This window comes from Mauremys mutica, chromosome 3 (genome assembly GCF_020497125.1).
Source record: "Mauremys mutica isolate MM-2020 ecotype Southern chromosome 3, ASM2049712v1, whole genome shotgun sequence".
NCBI lineage: Eukaryota > Metazoa > Chordata > Testudines > Geoemydidae > Mauremys > Mauremys mutica.
This window is the reverse complement of record NC_059074.1, coordinates 98922425-98949613: the sequence shown is the minus strand read 5'-3', so window position 1 is coordinate 98949613 and position 27189 is coordinate 98922425. Positions and strand designations below refer to the sequence as shown.

The 27189-nt window shown below is 42.1% G+C and overlaps 1 protein-coding gene across 1 annotated transcript; it reads left to right on the top strand.

The window, feature by feature from the left end:
- Positions 1-1153: 1153 nt before the first annotated feature.
- Positions 1154-27189, top strand: TMEM244 (transmembrane protein 244). The gene is made up of 6 exons (XM_045009256.1): positions 1154-1186; positions 9912-9997; positions 10616-10689; positions 23552-23677; positions 25430-25474; positions 27081-27189. The coding sequence occupies exons 1-6, from the start codon at positions 1154-1156 to the stop codon at positions 27173-27175; spliced, it is 459 nt and encodes a 152-aa protein (XP_044865191.1). The 3' UTR covers positions 27176-27189.

The following is a 27189-nucleotide window of genomic DNA, read 5'->3' as shown; positions in this document are numbered from 1 at the left end:
ATTACAAACTAATTCATTATGATTTTTACTAATTAATTTGCTATTTAATCCTACAGTTTATGTGAATTAATTCCAGGTTATGTTTGTTTACAACCTATTCCTGTAGGTCCAGAACAAGGTCGGGGCACTGCTTATATCCTCAAATTAGGCCTTAAGAGATGCATAGGCATTGTGTTGGCCTTTGGCACTGGGGGGAATTTCCCACAAACATGTAACTATTTCCCTACAGTATTTACAACGTGAGATTATACATACCATGAGAGGTGTAATACACATGCAGGAACTCTTGTTTGTAGAGCATAGATTATGTTTTAAAATAAATCATTTTGTCTCATAAAAATCCAAAAATTTTAATGATCATTTTCTCAGATTTTAATGACGGTAAAGAAATTCAATTAATAATCCATTCATTTTCTGCTTCTGGAACCATTGCGTTGTATCGTCTCATCCCTAAAAATATATATAGCTATGTTATATCTAGCTGTCACTTGTCAAAATTGAAATTCAGATCCATTAAAGAACTGCTCAGTAATGGATGGATCTGCTACAAAACCTGCTAAATTCCATGCCACCCAAGGAACAAAATAAGATTCTGGAAAAAGAGAAAGGCAATATCACAAGACTATCATTTCTTCACAGAACATAACATAACCATACCTGATTAAATGTGAATTATAGCTGATGTAATACAATGTAGCTTTCAGAAAAGTGCTAACAAAGAACAAAAAGAATGTACCCTTCCTAAAGTAAATAGGAATATAAAATTAATTTTAAGGACTGTAAAACTAAATGGAGGTGGGAGACTTTAAAACTGCTATTACCTGTAATCAAAGAACATTGCATAGAAAATAGAAATAATCATTTGCTGCTTTCTATTTGCAGATTTGATCGAGACATACATGTTTTGGTTGACCACTACAAACAGTATGAGCATTTAATGAGCTAGTAAGGATTTTCTGTTTGGGCCACAGCAGCTTATAGTTAGCTCACAGATGGCTTGTGTCTTGGTTCAGTTTAATCCAATAACATTGCTTTACTCAGTCTTATACTGCACATACAGGAGCACTTTTTGAGTGAAAAATAGCTTCTTTTTCCAGCTGACATTGACATACGGAATGTAACTTCATCACTTCCTTTTACTTATGATGCGCACATGGCTCTTAAGATCAATCTTCCTGAGACCAAGGTAAAAAGAACTGAGTTTGTATTACATTTTAGGTCATGTTATAGTACTTATGACATTACGCAGTTACAGTAGGCATTTAAAACAAAACAGTTGCCTTCGTTGTGACAGCATACTTTCCAGTTTTCAGTTTCTGAAAAAGCAAGTGAAAAGTGCACTACCTTCTTTATAGTGCTGATAGTGAATACTACAACATGCATCTGATACAGATGTAAAGAGGGTGCAGTTTGCTAGATATAATTCTTATAAGTGCCTAATAAAACCCTAACCTTGAGCTCTCCAAGATATCACCTCAGGTTCTTCCATTTTTTTCCTTAAATTGCATAAACATATAAATAAATAACTAGGACTCACAATTTATTTGTGGGTTTTACTTTTAATGAAAATGCATTTGTAATGTATATTTTTTAAAAAGAGGGGAAATACGAACTTTAAATGTTGGAGTTTTGAGACTTTTTAACAACTACATTTAAATTCCAATGGCAAAATACGTCTTTAAAATCTGAAGCAGAATTTAATACTTCTGGACATGTTCAAAGAGCTTTAATTGTTGATGTCATTCATTTAGTGGTAAATTCCTGGCATCTAAGCAAATGCATTTCACTAGCCTACTTGAGCATAATCAAGGCAAAATAATAGACTAGTCCATTCCTGAAGTAGTGGCTAAGGATATGCTGGGGACAAAGGGTGAAATTCTGGCCCCACTGAAGTCAATGAGAGTTTTGTTATGAACTTCAATGGGGTCAGAATTTAATCGAGGATACGTAAGGGTCAACAGGACATCAACTCACACCTTTCCTCTAGAGCTGATATTTTCACTTAAGTCCATGTCTCCTCCCCCTGCATCACAGCTTTCATTACAGTACAATCTTGCATCACAGCTGATAAGATGTAATGCCATCCTAATTCAGCTGCTAACATAAAGTTAAGACCTCCATGAAATGCATATCTAATTAGTTAAGTGCAATGTAAACTACATCTACAAAATTGTACTAAAGATTGTACTTTGTTTTTTTTTTTGGTAGCATGGTGGATAGACTTCCAGAGGATGTGGTGAAGTCTCATGATATTACATTTAAGCAAAAGTTGGAGGATTATATGGAATTGACTGATCATAAGAGATATTTAGCCAACTTTAATTTGGACAAGTGCCACGGGGTAGGAGTGGGAAGTTATGCTTTCAGTCCCAGACTGTACAGGACAAAGGAATTTTACTTGCTTGTTTCATTGGCTGGTTGGGAGGGGATGAGATTATTTTTGACCTTATCTGATGCAGACAATTATAAAAAATTGACAAAAATATTCAACCTGTTTCAGACATGATGGGTATGCTTTTTGTCCTACTGTGCTAGGACAAAAGTTTTTGGAGGGAAAGCCATGCACCAGAATATATGATTTATTTTGCTCTCCTTTCAGAAAAAATGTTAGGTTCCTGTTGCCTATGAATCTGCCAATGTGGGATTGTTCTCTTTATATTCTCTAGCACTTTGTAACTCAAACATTCAAAGATTTTAAGGCCAAAAGAGATCATTAGATAATCTAATCCGACCTCCTGTATATGACAGGCCATAGCATTTCATCCACCAGTATTGAGCCTAATAAATTATGTTTGACTAAGAGCAGAACATGTTTGGCTAAAGCCTATCTTCCAGAAATGCATCCAGTCTTGGTGTGAAGACATCAAGAGATGGAGAATCCACCACTTCCTTTGGTAGTTTTTTCCAATGGCTATCATCCTCATTGTTAAAAATGTGCCCTTTATTTCTAATTTGAATTTGTCTGGCTTTAGCTCCCCGACATTGGTTCTTCTTATGCCTTTCTCCACTAAGTTAAAGAGCCCCTTAGTACGTCCTGTTTTCTCCCCATGCATAATCAAGTCATCTCTCTATCTTCTTTTTGGAAAACTAAACAGATTAAGCTTCTTAAATCTTTCACTGAAGGCATTTTTGTCCAGCCCTTGAATAATTTCTGTGCTTCTGCTCTGTACCTTTTCTAACAGCCTTTTAAAATTGTGGACACCAGAATGGATGCAGTATTCTAGTATCGGTCTCACCTATGCCATATACAGAGGTAAAAATCACCTCCCCTCTCTTACTCACTGCTCCGGCTTATACATCCAAATATCTCATTAGCCCTTTTTGCCACAGCATCATGCTGGGAGTTCATCTTCATGTCTGTCCAGTACTACACCTAAATTCTATTCAGGGTGACTACTTTCCTGGATACAGTCCCCCATTCTGTAGGCATGATTATCCTATGCAGAAGATAATTCAAAAAGAAATAGCAATAATTAACAAAGTAAATTAAGTTTTGGAAGTGGCTGAATAGCCTTTTTTTTTTTCAAAACTAAGGGTAGGTCCATACTTACCCGCCGGGTCAACGCGGAGAGTTCGACTTCTCAGAGTTCGAACGATCGCGTCTAATCTAGACCCGATCGTTCGAACTCCGGACGCACTCCCGTCGACTCCGGAACTCCACCACCGTGAACGGCGGTGGCGGAGTCGACGGGGGAGCCGCGGACTTCGATCCCGCGGCGTCAGGACGGGTAAGTCAGTCGAATTAAGGTAGTTCGACTTCAGCTACGCTATTCACATAGCTGAAGTCGCGTACCTTAGTTCGACACCCACCTCCCAGTGTAGACCAGGCCTAAGAAATTATGTTAGAAACTTGACTTCCTCTGTTTGGTTTTGGGTAAGTATGTTAGCAACATTTGAAAATGTATTTAAAGTTTTTTTTTTTAAGAACAATCCAATGTTCTGCTCGCCAAAAATCCTATTTAGGGGAAATAAAAATATTCAGTAACTGATTTTGATGAAATTTTTTCTGAACAATTTGATCAAACTAAAATGAGTCCCCTTTAATTTCCACAAAATGGAAACAACTTGACATTTCAAAATGTCTCATGAATTTTTTTTTGACCAGCTCTGTTTCCTCCCATGACACTTAATTGTACTCCAAACAATTCCTGTCCCTCTTCAAATATTAAGTATACAATTATCATTTCCCAATTACACACATTTAATTTTTACTCTTTCTTCAGAAGTCAATTCCAGCTCTTAATTAAGACATTGTTAATGTCTTTCTGGTATTGTGTTGCCTAGAATTATTTACATTGTTCTACGTGTGGAGTCATTAATGTCACGCAGAAAGGGACTCACTTCTCTGGTCTCTGCTGCAACACGTCATCATACTGTCACCTATTTTTGCCATTTCTGTTGCAGTGCAAGTTCATAGCCAATTCCTGAATACTATCACTTCTTGGTCTTTTTTTTTTTTTTTGCATAGCTCCTTTTCCTTGAATTCCCATCCACTGATTATCTGTGGTTGGAATTTTTCTCTATATCAATTTGCATCTTTCCAGTTTGAAACTCAGTTTATTTTGCTGCTCATGAACCTGATCCAGAAAGGTATAGAGGCTTCCTGACTCCCACTGATGTCAATTCAGTTCAGCTGATATTAGGAATTGAGCATGTCTGGCATTTTACAGAAGTGCTCAGCAACTTGCAGGATTAGGCCCCATACCAGTAACCGCTCTAGATGCCTTTATATTGTCATTGTTCTCACTTAGGGTCATATACAAATATAATTAGTTAATGTGCTTTCCCCCCCATTCTGATCATAAAGGATGTTAAAAAAGACTAACACTCATCTTAGAAATTCAGTGGCCTCAGAGACTGCCAGATTACTTATAATAACATAAGATGTTTTGATAGGTTATCAACTACCATTTAGATTGGCTGATCAGTTTTCTAGTACGTATTCTAGTATGTATTAAGATGTACGCTTAAGGAACAAACTTCTACAACTTTCCATGAGTCAGATCATTATGATTCAGCTAAAGGTAGTAGAAAAGATGTAACAGAAGAGCACTAATAAAATAAAGGGAGAAAGTATCATTTTCTTTGCAAGAGAAGAGGTATTTTCACTGAAGTGAAGGTACAGAGCATGGATGTTACATGCCCAGGATTTATTAACAAAGGAAAGGATTTGTGTCTGTGTCATACATCTCTTTGAAAATGTACTCCTAAATCTTCCTTAGTCTAACTTATCCCATACCTGTAAATAACCATATTAAATTAATCTACATAAACTACTATCAGAGTGACATTGTGACCTATTTACCTCTGCAGAAGATATATGGAGAAAGAGAGATCTACCTACATACACACGCATGCACGCACACACGCACGCACTCTCATCTGGCATACGGAGAACAAAAGCACTATATGAAATGACTATATATTGTGGCAGAGCTCTGACCTTGCTCCTGTGGGTCCTGCGCTTCTAGGCAGTTTATGCTTAGCCTCAGTGGCTCACTGTGACCCTCCACGTAGCCCTTCTCTCTCTAGGGCCAGGGTTACAGTCTACTTAGCCCTTTTCATCATAGGCTGCAAGGAGGTTGGTGAGAGAACTCCCACAGTCTCTGTTCAGCCTCCTGTCCTGACAAGGACCTGACTTCCCCTTCCAGGAGGTGTTCCTGTAGTGGTGGGTTGGGGGGAACCCAGGCCCGCCCTCTACTCCGGGTTCCAGCCCAGGGACCCTAATGGTAGCAGTTGTTGGCAGCCAACATTTCACTACCAGAGTTGCTACATTTCCCTGGGCCACTTCCCCACAGCTCTCCTGCTTCTCCCTTCTTCACCCTTACCTTAGGGCTCCTTTAACGATGTTTTAGGATGTCTTCAGTAACCAGCCCTTCAGCCACACTTCCTCTCCTCTGACTCCCTGACTCCCCTGCCTGACTGGAGTGAGCCCTTTTTATAGTATCAGCAGGGCCTTAATTAGAGTCAGGTGGTCACATTAACTGAATGGCCTCACCTGACTCTTTACAGGTTAATTAGAGTCAGGTGTTCTCATTAGCCTGGAGCAGCCCCTGCTCTGGTCAGTCAGGGAACAGAAAACTGTTAATCCAGTGGCCAGTATATCTGCCTTCTGCTATTCTGCTGTACCCAACTGGCCCGGGTCTATCACAATATATAAATATATGTAGTCATTTCATATAGTGCTCTTGTTCTCCATACGCTGGATGAGATATGTTCTTTACCTAGAAGTTAAGAGCAAACATTTATATCAAGTAATTTTTAAGAAAGAAAATTCTCTAAGCCTCTTTAATTACAGTGTTATGAAAGGAAGAATCTCCTGTTTATCGGTTATTGTTATGAATGTGTGGGAATCTAGCAGGAGTTCAAAAGTTGCAGCAAGACTTAAATCAAAGGAATTTGTATTCCCTTTCGTCTTGTCACATATAGTAAATAAAAAAAGGAAATAGTCTTGCAGTCCTTCATTTCAAACCCTGTACAGCATACTATTAGTTTTTAAGCACTGATGAAGACAGATGAAGACATGGTTAGCTTCTGTGGCAGGGACTATCTAAAAGACAGGAATAAATGATATTAAAACTCACCAGCAGACCTAAATGATGGAAATAACTTACACCAGTGTGGTAGTGTTTTAAATTTGGATCCTGAATGTGCAACATTCATGGCATTATGCCAATAAGGCTTAACATTTGTGGGCCTCATAGAAATGAGTTTTCAGAAACTGAACAACTCAGCTCAGAACACATTAGCCAACTGTTACCAAATATTTAATTCAGAGTTAAAAGTTAAATTTAAAAGAAATTCAAACATATTAAGTTACTGAAATGCACTTCTAAAACACCCAACAACCCTAATTCTTCCCTCTAGAGATACCATGCAATAGCCATGAAATTAGAAGTAGTGTAAAGTTGTGTTTGCAGTTGCAGATTAGATTAAACTGAATTTTAAAGACAGAGTTTTGTTCAGGTTTTTCATTGTGTTGTCATTACAAGACAGAGTTAAGGTTGTGTATGTGTGTTTTTAACCATGCATATAGTATCAAGCAAGGCTGGTCAAAATTTTCCCCTCAAAACTTCCCCCCCTGTAGAAAATTGGGTTTCTGACATAATGGAAATTTTCATGGGAAATAACTGCTTTACGCAACGCTTTTTGATTTTTGTTAGCAAACCTGCAAACCAAACAAATGTCAGTTTTTGACAAAACATTGACGTTTTCTGTGGGGAAAACACATTTCTGACTAGCTCAAGTACCAAACTTGAGATTGTGGGTTTTAAAAAAATACAAACCAACAACAAAACTTTTAGTGCCAGATTTAAGAGAATACTCTGGCTGCTTTACGCCACTTTGGATCAGCACAAAGCAACCAAAGCAAGTGGCTAGTTTTCCCCATCTCATGACCTCCACAGTTTTCTGTGCATATGCCAACCCCTACCTTCACCCTCGCTCCTGTCCTGCAAATTGCCCTTCACCCTACCCCCAAGTTTGATTTGCCTGCCCTCTCCATTGAATATATGTAGTTCTTGCTGAAGAAGAATGTTCTTCTACAAAGAATTCCACAAAGTACTGCCGTCTTTCAAACTTGCTGCCATCTCTATTGCTTTCAATAAGAGTAACGCTAAAGGCTAACAAGCAAAACTGGGCATCATCTCCTATTGTTCCCAGTAGGATTGAAGTCAATCTCCCCTCAGGATAGATGACAGCTCCTGGTAACAAAGATTAACATGATTATGTTGAGGTCCTGATTTTCCATCACCTGGCACCTTGTGCAGTCATTTACCCCTATGCAAATTGGGTGTAAAATGCTACCAGAATATTAGCAGTTTACAGTCACTTTGCACAGGTGTAAATGGTTACCAAGGTGCAAAGCAGTGAAGAATTAGGCCCAGAGCATGAACCTCATTTCTTGCATACTAATATAAAAAATAATTACTGGAATTTACCAAGCTGCAAATGCCTTCAGCTCTGTACAAATTTGATACTAATAGCAAATACATAAAAACACTCAGAGCTCTAATCTCCCTATGGTTTTTGTACGGGTCTTTGACTGCAATGGAAGAAAAACTAGGTTCAGTAAACTAAGAAATGTTCATCCACCATTCCAACTACAAGGCAGGTAGGTGAGTGTCAGTTGCTCTCTCCTGTTGCACTCATTGTCTGCTGCTCCCACTCTGCATGTATCATTGCACAATGCAGAAGCTGTCAAAGCAAGAGCTAGAAAAAGGCAGCCACCTGACTATGTGGCAGAATTAAACATGCACACCTATATTTATTCTCCAGAGATAGGGTGGGGGACGAAGAACATGAGGAAAAGAGAAGGGTTAGACTCGGTAAGAAGAAAAAGGTGCCCCTGTGTGAAGAAAGAAACAAGGAACTGCAGAGAGTGCAGAGGCCAGGAGAGAAAGTGCTGGGAAGGAGTGGAGGAGAGGCAATAGGATACAGGAGATGAAAATAGAGGAATTAGGGGAAAGAATAAAAGTAAAATGAGAGGGAACATGGGGATAAATCTGAAAGGAGTAACAGTGAGAGGAAAGAAGAAGCTGCTTCTTAAAGAAAAGGAAAGGGAGGGACATAAACACTGACCAGCATGAGAAAACATTAGACAGTATGGAAGTTGAGGGAGAGAAACATGTATCTCCTGATGCTATTGCTCCAGAATGATCCCGTCCACCACACTGTGCTGTAAACATCTGGTGCTTGCTGGTGTAAACATTTTACTTGCTGGTTTTAAGTGTGCAGTTGAAATGAATGCACACACCAGATTTTTATGCATGCAAATCCCTGACTTTGTGATGGGTGTTCAAGGTGTGTTTTTATAAATATACGGGTGAATGGATACCTCAGACCAGAGCACATCATACACAATAGTGAGAACGACAGAAACCAAAGTGGATTCCAGTGGCCAGCATCTGTTATTACTATCAAAAGATATTAGCCTATAAAATACAATATGCCTGCAGCAATTAATTCAGGGAAGTCTTATGACCTGTGTTATGCAGGAGGTCAGACTAAATGATCGCAATGGTCCCTTCTGGCCTTCTAATCTATGAACTATTATACCTTACATGTCTCTAGCAGCTTTCACCAAAGGATCTTAAGACACTTTAAACACATTAACAAATTAAGCCCCAGAATTCCACTGTGTTATAGTGTTACCTCAATTTTACAGATGAGGATAGCGAGGAACACAGGCATTAGATGATGTACCCAAGGTGTCTCTGGAAGTCTGTAGCAAAGCATGGAATGGAATCCAGCCTTCTTTGTTTTCCCACCAGACCTTTGCTTTGACCATTAGATAATGGTTGCTTTCGAAAACTTGGATTTTTTTTTACAAATAGCCTCAATAAGGTTTTACATTGTTTTATGTTTTAAGAGATATGTCCTTTCAGAGTCTATGTCCTTGTCAATGAAACTATATAGTAGCATCACATGGCTCTCTAGACACAGACAGGATAAAAGCATTACTACCGTATGGTTTTCTATATGTATATATGCATACACCTCATGATGGCAATTATAGGGAGGGCATTTCCTGGCGGTTAATAACTAGACTTGATTAAACCTCTGGATCTCTTTCTTAGGCTCTCAACTCCTCCTGCTGATCATTAACTGCCAGGAAATGTGCTTTCCATTGGCCATTCTGATTACATAGGCCTCTAGCAGTTAATCTGTGGATACATAATAAGAAAGGAATGTTCATTACACTGTATATTTCTTTTCAAAAATATGAAAAAATTGATAAATTTTAGGGGTTGGGTTATTTGAAAACACATAACAAAATTGTGTCATTTACTTCTTTCCCCTTAAACATTAAAAAAAATATTTCCTAAATAGAAATCTAGCATTGCTTGCTTGGCACCTCACCTGACAAATGCAGATAAGGAAGTAGGTTTAATTTCATCTTCTCTTTACAGATTGTGCTGCTGAACCTGTTGATATGTATAGTAGTTTTCTACACTGTGTACTATGTGGTCCTAAGCATTTGTTTCACAGCATTCAGGTAAGAATTTCTAGCATTCATAATTAATGTGATTGAACATAAAAGGGGCATTTATGATTTACAACCTGGTGGAGCAGAGGAGGGGGAGAAGTCTAGAATATGACCTCAGTTATATTGTAGGCAAAGTTTTCAGCATCAAATGCTAGAGTGCTTGAGCTTCCATTTAGATGAACAAATTAGCACTCGGACAGACAAAAATACTTTTAGTTACCAGTTTGGCTCACACTTTATTTTTGATCAAACCAGTTGACATACATATACTAACCGAAAACCTGAACACCAGGGAAAGATAACATTTTTTTCAAAAAAGATTTTTGTGGCTGACAGAAAGACTAGCTGTATTGCTTCAGAAAGTCATTAAGAGCACTTGGGATGTCAAATTGATATTAAATAAGAGTATAGACACAGCGTATGAAGGCAAACCCAAATCACACAGTGGCAGCAAACCAGGGACACTTGTGAACTCCTCTATTCCAGATTACTCGATTTGGAATCTTGTAGAGTAAACTACAAGAGTAAACTACTCTCATAGAGTAAACTACATTATATAATATAACCAACACATTAATTGTGATAGCATATGCAAATGATTAACTTTTTTTTTTTAAATCTCCACAGGTTGGAAATGTTGGACGGTTTGGCACCTTTTGATTTTAAGACAAATCCCTCATGGATTAACCCAAATTACTTAGGTACCTTGATTTTGTTTCTTAGTTTTTGCAGAACTAAGAAAATAGACACTTTGTGGACATAAACCCAAACTCCCCCCCACTCCCATGCATATGTACAAAGTATTTTTAAAACATTCTAATAATGCCTCTCCACTTAGCTTCAGTATTTTTAATGATGTTTTAATGGTATTGAATTTTAAGTATTTGCTCATTTTCCCCATAACTCTTCCACAGGGTCACTTTATAAATTAACATATTTCTTGTCCTCTCAGTAACCCATAGCCTTTCCCATGCTCTCTCTTCCAAATTTGCATCTCTCAATTGAAACCAATTGTTCCACCATGAAGAAGAAATTTCATTTTCATTATAAAACTATTAATTATTCTGTGTAAGGTTACTGAATCTAGTCTCTACTACAGTAAAGCTTCCTATTATCCATATTCAAACCAGCTTCCAATAGGGCCTCATAAATAATAAGCCAAATTCTTAAGTCACATAAACCTCTTATTGACATCAATGGCAATTTTGCCAGTGCAAGGAGTCAATACAAAGTAAGATAAGACTTCAGGATCTGGTCCAATGGCAGTTCAGTGTATTAACGAAGAATAAAGTATAGTTTGAGCGACTACAAATCACTATACATATTTGTCCAAGATCTTAAAAAATGTGACCCTTTCCAAAGCTATTACTGTCTCTCTGTAGGGGAAAAAGGAAGCATTTACATAAATTAAGCTTCATCAGGTTTGGAATTTGTTGCAAAGAAAAACCACGTCAGCTGGAATTAGAGCTGTTCAAATGTAAATTGTTTAGATCATAATCTTAAACACTTACAGGAATAGAAAGTGCTGGGATGCTTGTTCAGTGCCATTATTGATTTGATTTTAGATGTAAAAAAAAAAAGAACATTTCAATTAGATTAGCAGGAAAAAGGGTTACTAGAAAAAATATAGATCCTACACTGTTTGAAATAGTGTGCATTTGCACAATGCCAATGTAAATATTGAATCTCAACATGATTGATAGGATTTGTATTTAAATTATAACATAATAGTTTGTTACATGCCTTCACGTGCAGGGTGTTAAACAAGATATACTGAAAACATATTAACCCATTTGTGCATTATAGTCTACCAGCCTGGACCCATTTTGGGCACTATGGGCTAAACCATGAGCTAGAAAAATGTCATTGCTACCATGGTAGGCACATATGTGGTGGTCATCACAAGGGTGAATGTAGATGCCAGAAGTGGTGCGGTTTTTCTATATCACGTAACGTCTAAAGTAAATGTTATCAGCCATTCAATCTGAAAAATCAATCAAATCACAAAAGGGGCCATAACTCAAAGAAACTGTTTAATTTTGACCAAGATTAGCAGTAGGCTTCTAAATACAATTGATAATGTAATGATGTACTCAAAATAGTACTATTTTGGAAAGCTTGGGAAATATTTTACCCCAGGCAATATATTTTATGCATTTTCCCATACTTTTTTGCCTTCGGTTAAAGCAGAAGTCTGTAGTCACATCACAGTATGGGCTTGTTTATACCATGTACTACATCAAACTATTTGTCATTATTTGTAGAATGGAATGATTTGAGAAAAGTTTTTCTAACTGCTATTTTTATGAAGTTATGCACATAACTTACCCCCAATTATAAAAACATATTTTGATGTTATCTGCTCAGCCGGAGACATAAGCAGAAAGCACACCTGGTATAATTGTAATTATCACTGAATACAATGACAATTCATGTAAGGGCTGTAGAATGTCTTGTGTGATTATATCGTGTGAATAACAAAAGTATAACCAGGTACACTTATGTAACCCCTACATGTAACTACGAGCTGCTGAATGTGTAATGCAATACTGCTTCAAGCTATATTTACCCACAAAATAGTCACAATACTTTGCAGATTGCTGAAACATTTCTACTCCCCCTCAGACTCTGCATCTGATGTGTTCAGTACTCTGTTGCCACACTGTCAGAGTTGCATACATTGGACCACACCAAACTCTCCTTGTGGCATTTGCATCTCCCTGTTGCACAGGTACTCTCCCAGCCATGCCGCACAAAGGTGAGGATGGCTTCTAGAGCAGGTGGCAGCACCATTATTTTTGGGCCAAGATGCCCAATCATTTACCTGTTGCTGACAGGGGACACTTGAAGATACTGAACTGTTTGCATAACTACATATATGAATGATAATTTGCACATTTCAGGTGGTGCCTGAAAGAGTCCATTGCTGATAGTAGTTTCTCACTTGTTTTATTCTTCTTAGCAAACAATTTATAGCACACATTATCCAAAGATGCTTGCTTCTTACCACAGTACAATCAAGATACTAGTGAGACATAGGCTGCTTCTGTCTCTTCCTCTATCTTAGGGTACGTCTACACTACGGGATTATTCCGATTTTACATAAACCGGTTTAGCAAAACAGATTGTATAAAATCGAGTGCGCGCAGCCACACTAAACACATTAAATCGGTGGTGTGCGTCCCCGGTCCGAGGCTAGCGTCGACTTCTGGAGCGTTGCACTGTGGGTAGCTATTCCGTAGCTATCCCATAGTTCCCGCAGCCTCCCCCGCCCCTTGGAATTTCCGGGTTGAGATCCCAGTGCCTGATGGGGCAAAAATCATTGTCGCGGGTGGTTCTGGGTACAGCCTCACCCCTCCCTCCCTGAAAGCAGCAGACAACCGTTTCGCGCCTTTTTTGCTTTGTGAACTGTGCAGACGCCATAACACAGCAAGCATGGACCCTGCTCAGCTCAATACTGCAATCGTGCATGTTTTAAACACCTCGCGCACTCTCGTGCAGTATATGGTGAACCAGGACCTTCAAACTGAGGCGAGGAGGAGGCGGATACGGCAGCGTGGCGATGACAGTGATGAGGACGTAGACACAGAATTCTCTCAAACTGCGGGCCCCTGCGCTTTGGAGATCCTGATGGTAATAGGGCAGATTCTATCCATTGAACGCAGATTTTGGGCCCGGGAAACAAGCACTGACTGGTGGGACCGCATTGTGTTGCAGGTGTGGGACGATTCCCAGTGGCTGTGAAACTTTCGCATGCGTAAGGGCACTTTCATGGAACTTTGTGACTTGCTTGCCCCTGCCCTGAAACGCCATAATACCAAGATGAGAGCAGCCCTCACAGTAGAGAAGCGAGTGGCGATAGCCCTGTGGAAGCTTGCAACGCCAGACAGCTACCGGTCAGTCGGGAATCAATTTGGAGTTGGAAAATCTACTGTGGGGGCTGCTGTGATGCAAGTAGCCAAAGCAATCACTAAGCTGCTGCTACGAAAGGTTGTGACTCTGGGAAACGTGCAGGCCATAGTGGATGGCTTTGCTGCACTGGGATTCCCTAACTGTGGGGGGGCGATAGATGGAACCCATATCCCTATCTTGGCACCGGAGCGCCAGGGCACCCAGTACGTAAACCGGAAGGGGTACTTTTCAATGGTGCTGCAAGCACTGGTGGATCACAAGGGACGTTTCACCAACATCCACGTGGGATGGCCAGGGAGGGTTCATGATGCTTGCATATTCAGAAGCACTACTCTGTTTAAACGGCTGCAGCAAGGGAATTACTTCCCAGACCAGAAAATAACAGTTGGGGATGTTGAAATGCCTGTCGTTATCCTGGGGGACCCAGCCTACCCCTTGATGCCATGGCTCATGAAGCCATACACAGGCAGCCTGGACAGTGGTCAGGATCTGTTCAATTACAGGCTGAGCAAGTGCAGAATGGTGGTGGAATGTGCATTTGGCCGTTTAAAGGCGCGCTGGCGCACATTACTGACTCGCTCAGACCTCAGCCAAACCAATGTCCCCTATGTTATTGCTGCTTGCTGTATTCTCCAAAATCTCTGTGAGAGTAAGGGGGAGACCTTTATGGCGGGGTGGGAGGCTGAGGCAAATCACCTGGCCGCTGATTACGTGCAGCCAGACACCAGGGAGATTAGAAGAGCACACCAGGAAGCGGTGCGCATCAGAGAAGCTTTGAAAACGAGCTTTATCAATGTCCAGGGTACAGTGTGACTGCTGTGTTTGTTGATGAACACCCACCCCCCTTGATTGACTCATTCCCTGTAAGCAACTCCCCCTCCCCCTTCGAGTACAGCTTACTTATGCAAATAAAGTCACTATAGTATAAAAATCATGAATTCTTTATTAATTCATTATAAAAAGAGGGAGAGAAGTAAGGGTGTGGTTTGGGAGGAGGATAGGAGGGATGGAGAAGGCCATTAAAAAATTTCACAGTAATGACAGCCTTCTGGTTGGTCTGTCCACGGGGGTGGAGTGGGCGGGTGCACGGAGCCTCCCCCCACGCGTTCTTACACGTCTGGGTGAGGAGGATGTGGAACATGGTGAGGGTTGAGGGTGGTTATACAGGGGCTGCAGCGGCACTCTGTGATCCTGCTGCCGTTCCTGAAGCTCCACCAGACGCCGGAGCATGTCAGTTTGATCACGCAGCAGCCCCAGAGTTGCATCCTGCCACCGCTGATGTTCCTGCCGCCACCGCTGATTTTCCTGCCGGTCTTCCTGCCGCCACCTCTCATCTCGGGTGTCCCTCCTGTCCTCATGTTCACTGGCATCTTTCCTGTAATTTGATACCACGTCCTTCCACTCATTCAGATGAGCTCTTTCCTTGCGTGTAACTTCCATAATATCCGAGAACATTTCATCTCGCGTCTTCTTTTTCCTCCACCTTATCTGTGCTAGCCTTTGGGATGGAGGAGGGCTTGAAAAATTTGCAGCTGCATGAGGGAGAGAAATATTTAAAAAGATACATTTTACCGAACAATGGTTATACTCTTTCACAGTGAACAGCACTATTCACCTTACATAGCACATGTGATTTCCCTACAAGGTCGCATTTTTCATCTTAATACTGAGTGCCTGCAGCTCTGGAGTTACAGATCTCACAGACACAGGTCCGGGCATCAGAATTCAGCTTGCATGCGGCCATGGTAAGCCACTGTCTTTCGGCTTCTGTAGTGATTTACCCCTCCCCCCAACGCATGGCTAATACCATGTTAGCTCCCTGCTAATCAACACCCTTCCCACCCCCCCACCCACTTCGTGGCTGGTAGCTTGGGGAAGATCCCCGCTGACCAAACACGAAAAAGATCATCGGCATTTCACTCCTCCCCTCCCCCTGCTTGGCTACGTGCAGGAAAGGATTTTTTTTTAAGCTGCTGCAGTCCACGAACCCAGTAGGAAAATGGCCATCCCCCTTACTTAAATTCCTGATTTTTAACCAGGTTACCCTGAATGATATCACTTTGCTGAGGATAACACAGCAAGATAAAGAACGGATGCTTCTTGAATGCCAGCAATCACCGGGACCATACGCAGCTATGCTTTGCCATGCAATGATACCTGATTACTTGCTACATGCATGGCGTGGTAAAGTGTCCTACCATGGTGGGCGGAACAAGGCTGCCTTGCCCAGAAACCTTCTGCAAAGGCTTCTGGAGTACCTCCAGGAGCGCTTCATCGAGATGTCCCTGGAGGATTTCCGCTCAGTCCCCGGACATGTTAACAAACTTTTCTAAGTAACTTTACTGTCTGCGAATGCATCCCAAGTCCTCAGGGCAAATCAATTATTAAAAAACGCTTGCTTAAAAAACAATGTTTGCTATTTGCAAAGGTACACTCACCAGAGGTCCCTTCCATGGCGTCATTGTCTGGGATAGTTGCTTGGGAGGGCTGGGAGGGTAATTCCATCAGGGTGAGAAAAAGCTCCTGGCTGCTGGGGCTCATGGAGTGCTGTGTGCTCTCTGCTAGGTCGTCCTCCTCTTCTTCATCTTCATCTTCCCCGTCCGCATAATCCTCAGACATGGCAGAGATTACAACCCCCACGTCGGAATCCACGGTCAGGGGTGGGGTACTTGTGGTGCAGCCCCCTAAAATTGCATGCAGCTCAGCATGGAAGCGGCATGTTTTTCGACCTGCCCCGGACCTTCCGTTTGCTTCTTTGGTTTTCTGGTAGGCTTGTCAGAGCTCCTTAACTTTCACTCTGCACTGCAGTGAGTCCCTGCTGTGGCCTTTATCCGTCATAGCCTTAGAAATTCTTTCAGATACTTTTTCATTTCATCTTTTGGAACGCAGTTCTGTTAGCACTGAATCCTTTCCCCATATAGCGATCAGATCCAGTATCTCCCGTGCAGTCCATGCTGGGGCTCTTTTTCGATTCTCAGGAGACTGCATTGTTACCTGTGCAGATGAGCTGTGCGTGGTCACCTGTGCTGATGAGCTCTCCACGCTGGGGAAGCAGGAAATGAATTTCAAAAGTTCGCGGGGCTTTTCCTGTCTACCTGGCCAGTGCATCAGAGTTCAGAATGCTGTCCAGAGCGGTCACAGTGGTGCACTGTGGGATACCGCCCGGAGGCCAATACCGTCGATTTGCGGCCACACTAACCTTATTCCGATATGTTAATCCCGATATTAGCGCTACTCCTCTCATCGGGGAGGAGTACAGAAACCAATTTAAAGAGCCATTAAAATCGATATAAGGTGCCTCCTAGTGTGGACAGGTGTGGCGTTAAATCGGGTGTAGACAGGCTCTAGATGCACTGTTCCCAAGATGTTTCAGACCCTCCTTGACCTCTATACTCAGCTGCTGTCTTCAGCCATCTATTTTCCCCCCCGACACTGAAAGCTGAAGTAGAGTCACATTCACTGACAACATGAATATTTGGCAGAATAAGACTGCCAAAGTCTCTTCCCAGCTCCATAGCCATTCTATGCATGACAATGAATCTCTTCTTTTGGCCAACACCAGTTTTGAAACAGAATTAATCTATCCCAAGAATAGATGGGCATGCAGATGCAACATCAGTGTCCAAGCTCCACATTAGCACCCTGTTTAATCCAAGTATTTGCTTTGCATGAGCAATATACAAGAATAGCATGAATATTCTTCCTTGTCTTCTGCCTTGAGTTTTGGTATTGCAGAGTGGGTGCCAAGTGCTACTTTCACTGCTTATGCAATGGGGTGAAACCCACCAGCAAAATACACTTCATGACCAGGTAGAAATCTCTGGTCATGCTTCACAATCCAGTCCCCTGGAGGAAAAAGTTTGCAATGTTTGATTTGTTCTGTGGATTTGATACCATCTTCAAGTTTTGCTTTGGTAGTGGTGTTAACACAGTGGGGTTCTGAACGTCTTGCATTTGGACATTCCCTCCGCAGGCTCTCACCAGATTTGATTGATTCTTTATTTGCATAAAATTGTCACCAACAACAGCAGTGTATTGACATTTTAGTCCAAGGATAATTTTCAACACCTGATCAGACAGCTCCCCAAAAGTTTTGCACTTGGCAGTATCAGTGCACACCATCTGCAGCAGCATCATACCATCTATAATAGCTAATGTTGGCTCATCAGATGCTGATAGCTCAAATACTGATTGATTTTTCTCCAGCCAAGCCAGCGTGTTGCTCTTTTGGGTCTTTCATAGCGATCTGTCCAAGATAAAGATGGAAATGGGACAGGTGCCAGCTCATACTTCATCAAACTCTGGATATCAGCATCTCTGGACTGGGCAATAACTATCAGCTTTCTGAATATCTGACAACCAATTGTTTGTGCTTCTTTTGTTGAGATTACCAAATGATTTGAGATTATGCCTTTTTATGGGATCAAAGAGGTCTATCTCATCCCTTTGCAGCCTACTGGTTACAAACTGCTTCATTTCTTGTGTGACAGTCTCTCTTATCATGCACAAACTTTCTGCAATTTCAGGTAGGGGCACAGCAGATGTTGCACTTGCAATGCTCACAAGTGGCTATCTGTTGTCTGGCCTTGTTTCAGGTTCAGTGCTAAAAGAATTTGTCATTCTTTCAGTCACATTTTTTATATCTTGGTCAGCAGAGTCATCTGTAGTCAAGCACTTTGTGGTAGCTTCTTTGTGGAGATCTGTTGCTGAAGGCTGCATTCCACACATCTGTTGTTTCATAGCTGTTATAGCTGCCATAAAACGTACAGTCAGGTAACACTTGGTCAGAGCCTTCTCCTTTGTGCAAAGATGCTGATGCTTCCCACAGTCCTTGTTGAGAGCTTGCTTGATGGCCATGTTGTGCCGTACACCACTGAAAGGTCTGGCAGTCCAGTATACTGCTCCCCATCTATCAAGTAGGGCATGAGATATATCTGGCTTCTCCTCCTCCAGAAGTCTGACTCTACTACATTCAGGGGCGGCTCTAGCAATTTCGCCGCCCCAAGCATGGCGGCATGCCGCGGGGGGCGCTCTGGCGGTTGCCGGTCCCGCGGCTCTGGTGGACCTCCTGCAGCCATGCCTGCGCAGGGTCCGCTGGTCCCGCGGCTCCGGTGGAGCATCTGCAGGCACGCCTGCGGGAGGTCCACCGGAGCTGTGGGACCAGCGGACCCTCCGCAGGCACGCCTGCGGGAGGTCCACCGGAGCTGCCTGCCGCTCTCCTGGCGACAGGCAGAGCGCCCCCCGCAGCATGCCGCCCCAAGCACGCGCTTGGCGCACTGGGGTCTGGAGCCGGCCCTGACTACATTTACACAACCCCATCTAGCATAAACCACATGACCACACTGGAACATGGTACAAACAAGCTCATACTGTCATGAGACTACAGACAAAAAGGCAAAAAAGTATGGGAAAATACATACAAGATATAATCTGGGGTGAAATATTTCCCAAATTTCCAAAACTGTACTGTTTTGAGGACATGGTTGCCTTAACAATTGTATTTAAAAGCTTTCTGCCAATTTGGGTAAAAAAAAATAGACTATTTTTCCTGATTCTGATAATGTTTAAACATTACGTGATATAGAAAAACTGCACCATTGACCACTATATATGTGCCTAATGTTGTAGCAATGAAATTTTTCTAGCTGGTGGGTACCTTAACTCACTAATAAGATCCTTTTTTAAATCTGACTGGGAGATTAATGGGTTAGTACACTAGTCTCTTTTCTGTTTGGAATAGGATGACCAGACAGCAAATGTGAAAAATCGGGACGGGATGGGGGGATAATAGGACCCTATATAAGACAAAGCCCCAAATATCGGGACTGTCCCTATAAAATTGGGACATCTGGTCACCCTAGTTTGAAAAGCATTTATCTGTTAGCAGAACAGTGTGAAACAAAAACTATAACAATAGCTGCTGAAGGTCTGTTGACCAGGGCCACCCAGAGGATTCCGGGGGCCCGGGGTCTTCGGCGGCAGGGGGCCCTTCCGTTCCGGGACCCGCCACCAAAGTGCCCCGAGGGGGCCCCCCCGCTGCCGAATTATCGCCGAAGCGGGACCCGCCACCGAAGTGCAGCCCGGTCTTCGGCGGTAATTTGGCGGCGGGGGGCCCCCGCCGCGGGTCTTCGGGGCACTTCGGCGGCGGGTCCCAGAACGGAAGGGCCTCCCGCCGCCGAATTACCTCCGAAGACCGAGCTGCACTCCGGCGGCGGGTCCCGCTCCGTCTTCGGCGGTAATTCGCCAGTGGGGGGGTCCATCCCCCCCGGAGCGGAAGGACCCCCCCGCCGGCGAAGACCGGGAGCGAAGAAGCTCCTGCGCCCGGCCCCGCAAGAGTTTTCCGGGCCCCCGGAGCGAGTGAGGGACCCCGCTCCAGGGGCCCCAAAAAACTCTCGTGGGGGCCCCGTGGGGCTCGGGGCCTGGGGCAAATTGCCCCTCTTGCTCCCCCCTCTGGGCGGCCCTGCTGTTGACACAGAGATAGAGAAGATTCAAGTGTAGGACTGAGGTCACAAATGAATGTGATCTTGCTCATATTATGGCAGGCCTCATTTGTGCACATTACAAAACCGAGTTGTAACCAAAGAAAAGAGAAGCCTGAAGCTGAAAATGGAGGTGAGATGTCAAGACTGAGGTGTTGGTGTTGGGAAGCTTATACAGCACCTCCCTGCACTACACCTGGCTCAAATTAGTTACCCATTTTCATGAGCACTAAAATGACTAGTAAAATTTAAAGGGACACAATCAACTTGAAGTCTAGTCAATTAAAGAAAAAAGAGCTAAAAATAGCTTCAGGTACTCCATTCACACAAGTGTTTGTCATTATTTGAGTATGTGGTTTTACAATAACCTTTTCCTGATTTTTAATTTTTTTCTCTCTCTCACATTGCTGGGTGAAAGATCTGCAAAAACAACAGTGGAAACTAAAAAAATTATTATATAAGGGAAAGAATGAAACTGGCAATATACAAATGCACAAATTAAATTGAAGAAGCAAAAATATTTTTCTCTACTCTCTTTTTGTCGTAGTAACCTTAACTGTTACTTGCAGTAACAGTGGGATAAACATTTGAAGTCTGATTTTTTAAGTTGACCATGTCCCTTTAAAAAGAAAAAATGTATTCTATTTTGAAAGCTCCCTACCAACAACAAAGTAGCTGTTATGGCCCATTCTGTGGGGCCCTGTCTTGCAAACACTTATGCATGTGCGTAATCCCATTGACTTCAGTGGCACTAATCACATACTTAATATTAAGCACACGCATAAGGATATTGCAGGATCAGGGCCTTAAATTACTTTCAGATTAAATACTGGCTCTTTAAAAAACACATTTCATTTTCCTAACTGATTTTGCTGTAGAACAGTTACATTTATAAAATCCTTATCAGTGACTTCTTAAAGGACAGCTTTATTTTTATTTTATGGACAGTTAGGATACTAAGGGATATGTCTGTCCATTCAGTTCCTACTTAGTGATGTCTTCCTGTCGATCTGGCACATAACTGTGCTCATCTGCAGCAGACACGATCACATACAAAGTTGTGGTTTAAAAAACAAACAAACCCAACATTACTAGTTTGCAATATATATGATAGTTCTGTGCCATTTTAGCATGAAAACAAAGGCACATTCAAGTTATAAAACCAAATTATAAATTGAAACCAGTGGACTGTACTTCATTTTTTGTTGTTGGGTAACTGAGAAATGGCCAGAATGTTTCCTGCCTGCCCCCACTTGCCCCCCAAAAGAAACTTTGTAACAGAGATTTTTGATTAGTAATAAAATAATAGAGCCATTCCCTTCTAGGTCACTGCTTCATATTTAGACTGGGAACCTATGGTCTGGTAGCAAAGCAACGACTCACCGGTGCAGCACCTCCTGCTGGTTGTCTGGGAATTAGCTCTTTCCAGCCTCAGAGCACCCTCTGCTGGCCAGGTGTCTCGCCTGCCGCTGGCCCCATGTCCCTCCTGGACCCCAGGGTCCTTTACCTCAGGGTTATGCCCCAGCAGTATCCCCACTCTCTGGGTCTCCCCTCCCTGGGGAACCCCCAACCCTCTAAACCCACCTTGCCTCAGTGGCTACTGCCAGTCATCATCTAGCCCTCACTCACTAGGGCAGACTGCTGTCTGTAATGGCCACTCATCACTGGCAAGGGGGTTGGACCAGCTGCCTCTGCCTAATCCCGGGCTACATCCCTGCAGCCCCAATACCTGTTTAGGCCTTGACCAAGGCCTCAGCCTGGGGAGTTGCCAGGCTGGAGCTTCCTAGCACCTCTTGCTCTTTTCCAGCACTGCTCTGTCCAGTACCCTGCCCCCAGGCAGCTAGGACCGTCTCCCTGCAAGGCCAGAGCAAGACTCCCTTGCTTCTGGCCCTGCAGCTCTTTTATAGGGCCCAGCCTAGCCTTGATTGGCTGCCTCCCAGCCTTTTCCTAGCCACAGCCCTCTCCAGGGCTGCTTTTAACCCCTGTTCTGCGAGAGTGGGGCAGCTGCCCCACTACAGGACCCCTCCACTGCACTGGGAGGAACGCAAAAACCTAACACATAGGATAACCTGACACTATTCCTGTCCCTCCTCATTATAGCGGCTATTGTTTCCGTTAAGGAGGCACTGGGTGACTGTGCCATTGGTTTTTAAGAACTACCATTGGCTTCAGTGGGGATCTCGCATTAGAAATTGATGACACAATATGGCCCTTGTTGTTCCACACAAGGGAGTGGGGATACAGTTTAGCCATTAAGGGGAATAACTTGTTGATCAGCTGCATATTTTTACACCCCTGACTGAGGTAGTTAATGTAGTAAGAGGAGGCCCTGGGATATAAACCTTGGTATCAGAGGCCCGGTATGAGGCCTAAGGCCTGAACTAAAATAATGGTCAAGACTTTGCTAACATAAAGCAAAGTTAAGCTGTGAGCCAGAGATAGGCTCTGCTCACAGAAGCTGGCAAGGAAAGGGCTGATGCTGCAAGAAGATACGTACCTAAAAGGTACTGAATATTCACATACTTGCACATTCCACACAGATAACAAAGAACAGGCTGGCCCATCCCAATGACAGGGCCAAAAGGGTAATATGATGGATAGAGTTGTTTTGTTTGAACTAACATGTACAAGGTGAGAGGCGGCACCTTACTACGTAAAGGGGTTGTACCTTGCTACGTAGAAGGGTTGCACCTCAATACGTCAGGAGTGATGTGTAACTTGTTTGTACCTGTGTATAAGAATGCATCTCTGGGGTGGTGTCTTTGTCCAGCTGAGAGGGCAGTGGAAAGTCCCGCCACTGACTGAGCTGAGTCCATTGCCAAGAGGCACTTTCTCGTAGTATGCCCAGTAGACTAAGTAATCTACGGGGAACTGCCATTGTGTCCGAAGTCGCAATAAACCTAGTCGAGGTGACTTTGCATCTTACTAGACTCTATGGTTATTGGGGGTTCTCGTCGGGTCTGCTGTGTCAGCTATCTTCGAAGAGCTGGGGCAGCACACAGAGGGAACACATGCATGCAGCCGAGTGATATCAACATTGGAGAAAGCAGAGCAGAGCACTACACCGGTAGCACTTTGACAACACTTCTGACAACACTGGTGACCCCGACGTGATTGGGAACCACCCTTCCAAAACTCTGCTTGGGAGTAAATTCTCTGTTTTCCTTTATAGTTCTCCTGGTTTCATTGGAGATAACCTACTTTATTTGTGGACTGCTATTTGTCCTGATTGTGGAAGAATGGGTATGGGATTATGCTATAACAGTTACTGCTATTCATATCATCATAACTGCAGCTGGTAAGTGCGAATGTTATTAAATATATTTGCAGTACAGTAAATTGAATAGAGCTAGTCAAATACTATTGATCTAATTTTTTTATTGGACTAATTTTGCCTTTTTTCTTCAAGTTTCTCCCTCAAATTTTCATCTTTCTTGCATTCAAATGCCACATGTAGATGAGTTACGGCCATTTAAAAATCTTATTACATTTTTGTTGCAACAACTTCCAAATGTTAAATTATCTTGCAGTGTATTTAGCGGTTTTATTGGCAACAAGGCAGCCAAGGAAAGAAGCCCGCCTGCCTGCAGTTTCAGCTTGGAGGGTGTGCACTGCTATAAAACCAAAGAAGTAATATTGCCCTCAATGCCCTGTCCCTTTAAGGCTCAAACATAAATACCCCTGCCCTAGTTCAATGTAATACTGAAGCTTGCCTCAGCCAAGTCCAGCACAAAAGGTCTATGTTGGGGCTCATTTCAGCTAAATCCCAACAACGAAAACAGAGCCTATGATCCGCTCCAGCATCCTCACTTGTCATGCTGCAAATGAGGTTCATCAGCAGTTCTTGCTGGGAACACCTGCTGATCTACACATGCTGGTTAGCAGGGATGGGTGATTGAGAGAGATGTTTAACCCCATCCTTGCCAGAGCCAACGTGGAGTCTCTTGGTCCCATCACAATGCTTTTATAGGGGATTCGCCTATCCATCCTATTATATTTATCCTAGAAATTAGAACTAGGAAAGAAATATTAGATCACCTATCCCTCCCAATGCACAATGGCTCCGGTTATTATTTGTGTGCTTTGTCCAGTTTGGTTTTAAATAACCCAGTGGATGGGACTTCACTATTTCCCATGAGAAATTGTTCCAGAGATCAACAGACTTCATTATTAGGATCAATTTTCTGATACAGACGAAAAACCTTGATCCTGCAATGAATTCCACTTGGAATACCTCATTGCAGGATCAGGGTATAATATTTCCTTTACTGGATTTCATCCCATCACTGCAGTTTATATCCCCGTTAATCCTGCTAAATAATTTTCTCCTTCCTTAGAAACAATTATTTTAAAGGAAAATTACAAAAACTCTGTACCATATTGGAGTTACCAAGGAAGATGGTTTCCATGGTTATCTTATGTATCTTATTCAGATCTTCTTTAAGAAAATAAAACAAAATAATTAGATTATTATTATTTATTTCTGCTGCAGAAACATAGGTGCTAAAGGAACTGTTACTGCAAAAAATGTTACTGCTGAGTGATTTTAGATGCCTACAGAGTTTTGGGGCTACTGAGTGGGGATTTTGTGAATCCTGATGGGGCCGGATTCTGGGATTTAAGCAGCTAAAGTGGCAGTTAGGCACCTAAATCCTTTTGTGAATTGAGCTGTAGGTGTTGCAACATTTACATCTCATTTGTGAATCTAGCTGATGTTGTTTTGGGGCTCAGTGAGATCAGTATTCACCAATGTGCTAGGTACTGTACAAACATATAATGAAACAGAGACAGTCTCTGCCTCAGAGTTTACATTTTAAGCCCTCAATCCTGTAAATAATTACACCTGTTTTTAACTTTCAATGGGACAGCTCACAGTAGTAAAGTTAATCAAGTGGGCAGGTGTTTGCAGGATCGGAGTTTACATTTCATTAGACTTTACAGTATTAGTAACTGTATCTGAATTTATATTTTTATTTTAGAAGACTCAGCTTTTCTTCATGTGAGAAACAATCCTAAAATAATTTATGATGTAATGTTTTTCATTTTACAGTTATGTCTGAATTCCCTCTGATGTTGCACTGGTGGATGGCTTTAGGTACAGGTCAATTATTTAACTTTGAAATAATCACAAACTGTGTAGATTCATAGTATTTGTAGTTATGAGTGGAGCCGGGTGAAATTTTTTGATCAAACCTGTAGATTCAATGACACAGAAACATTTAGTCAAAAAAACCAACCAAATAAAAAAACTCCTGTCAAAATTAAACATTTTAATTTTTTTCTAGTGACTTTTCATTTGGAAAGTTCCTTTAGATTTTTTAAAATGAAAAATGTTTAAAAACACACAAACTTTTTTTTACTTTTTGATTCACTGAAAACACTGAAACATCCATTATTCATCCAGCTCCAGTTGTGAGATTTCCCTCTCTATCGAATGTATGGTATGGTATGTGATAGTGGACTCCCCATCCCAATCAGAAGAAGGCTAATGAAATCCTCTGGGCTCAACCACTACCAAATAGGCCCTTCTGCAGGGCCTGCTCTGGCTAGAGGAAGCAAGCTTAAGAAGCAGCTTGTCACAGGAGGGTATGGTAAGTGGTAACTAGGAGGAAAAAAGCTGCCATGCTTCTGAAATAGCTGACTCTTGCTATAGCTTGTAGCAGAGAGGGAAAGAGCTGACAAACCTCCCACACAAAGACTTACCAGACCAGGACAAGCTGATCACTGTGGGGCAGGGGTTGAAGATAAAACCTGACTGGGAGTCCAGCTGTGCCAGGCTGCCATATATAAATAAACCAGAGCTTTTTTAGGAAACTCAGAGACTGAATGTATCCTTATGTGGGAGACCCCCACAGTGGAGAACTCAGAAAGGCTGGAGTAGGGAAAGGACTTTAGAAGGGAGAATAGACCCTGAACCTGTCTGTGTCTGACCTCATGCACAGCCTAACAGGTTCAAACAAACAAGAAAGATGGTAACATGCGCTCCAAATAGTTGATACTATTTTTAAAAAGGACTCAGGCAAGTAGTTCAGACCTAACATTTGTCAAGCCTTAAAATTTATATTCTAGGGCCAAATCCTGCTCACTTATGTACATTAATAAGTCACATTTACAGATCTATTGGACTGTACCAAACAGTATGAAGTCAACAGGACTGCAACTGTAAGGTGATCCAGATTCAGGTCCTGATTTATCCTGTTTCCATTGAAGTGAATGGCAAAACTCCCACTGATTTCAGTGTAAGATTAGGGATCCCTGCCCTCTATGTGGGAATCCATTACTTTGAGATTTAGAAAAATTGTGGAAGCCAGTTCTTCAGGAGCAATTAAGTATGCAGAGCTGTGCTGAAACCCTCAATGACAGCAGCGCACAGACAAAATCCTGGACTTGCAACTTGTTCTGCATAGACACCAGTGACCATACGGAGCCACTTGAGGGATCAGGACCAAAAGATAAGAATAAAAGGCCTCATGATTAGAAATGAAAGAGAAAAATCAATATTGTTTTCAAAATGAAAAAACAAAGTCATTGGCATGAGGAGTTTCACTTTCTTCTTTGTAATACCAGAGAAGTATGTGAGTAACAAAAACTACTCTCTTTAAATACGGTTGCTTATAAAAATAGGATGAGTTTAATTATTCTTGTAAATTTTATATGCCAGGATTAACATTAATACAGAATATTCTTACATTTCCTTTCAGGATCTGGCTTAATTTTGATGATTTGTGGAGGACAGGTATTAGCATACTGCTTGTTCAAGGACAACTTCATTTACCCAGTCCTGGATGATTTTTGAAAAGCAAAAAATAG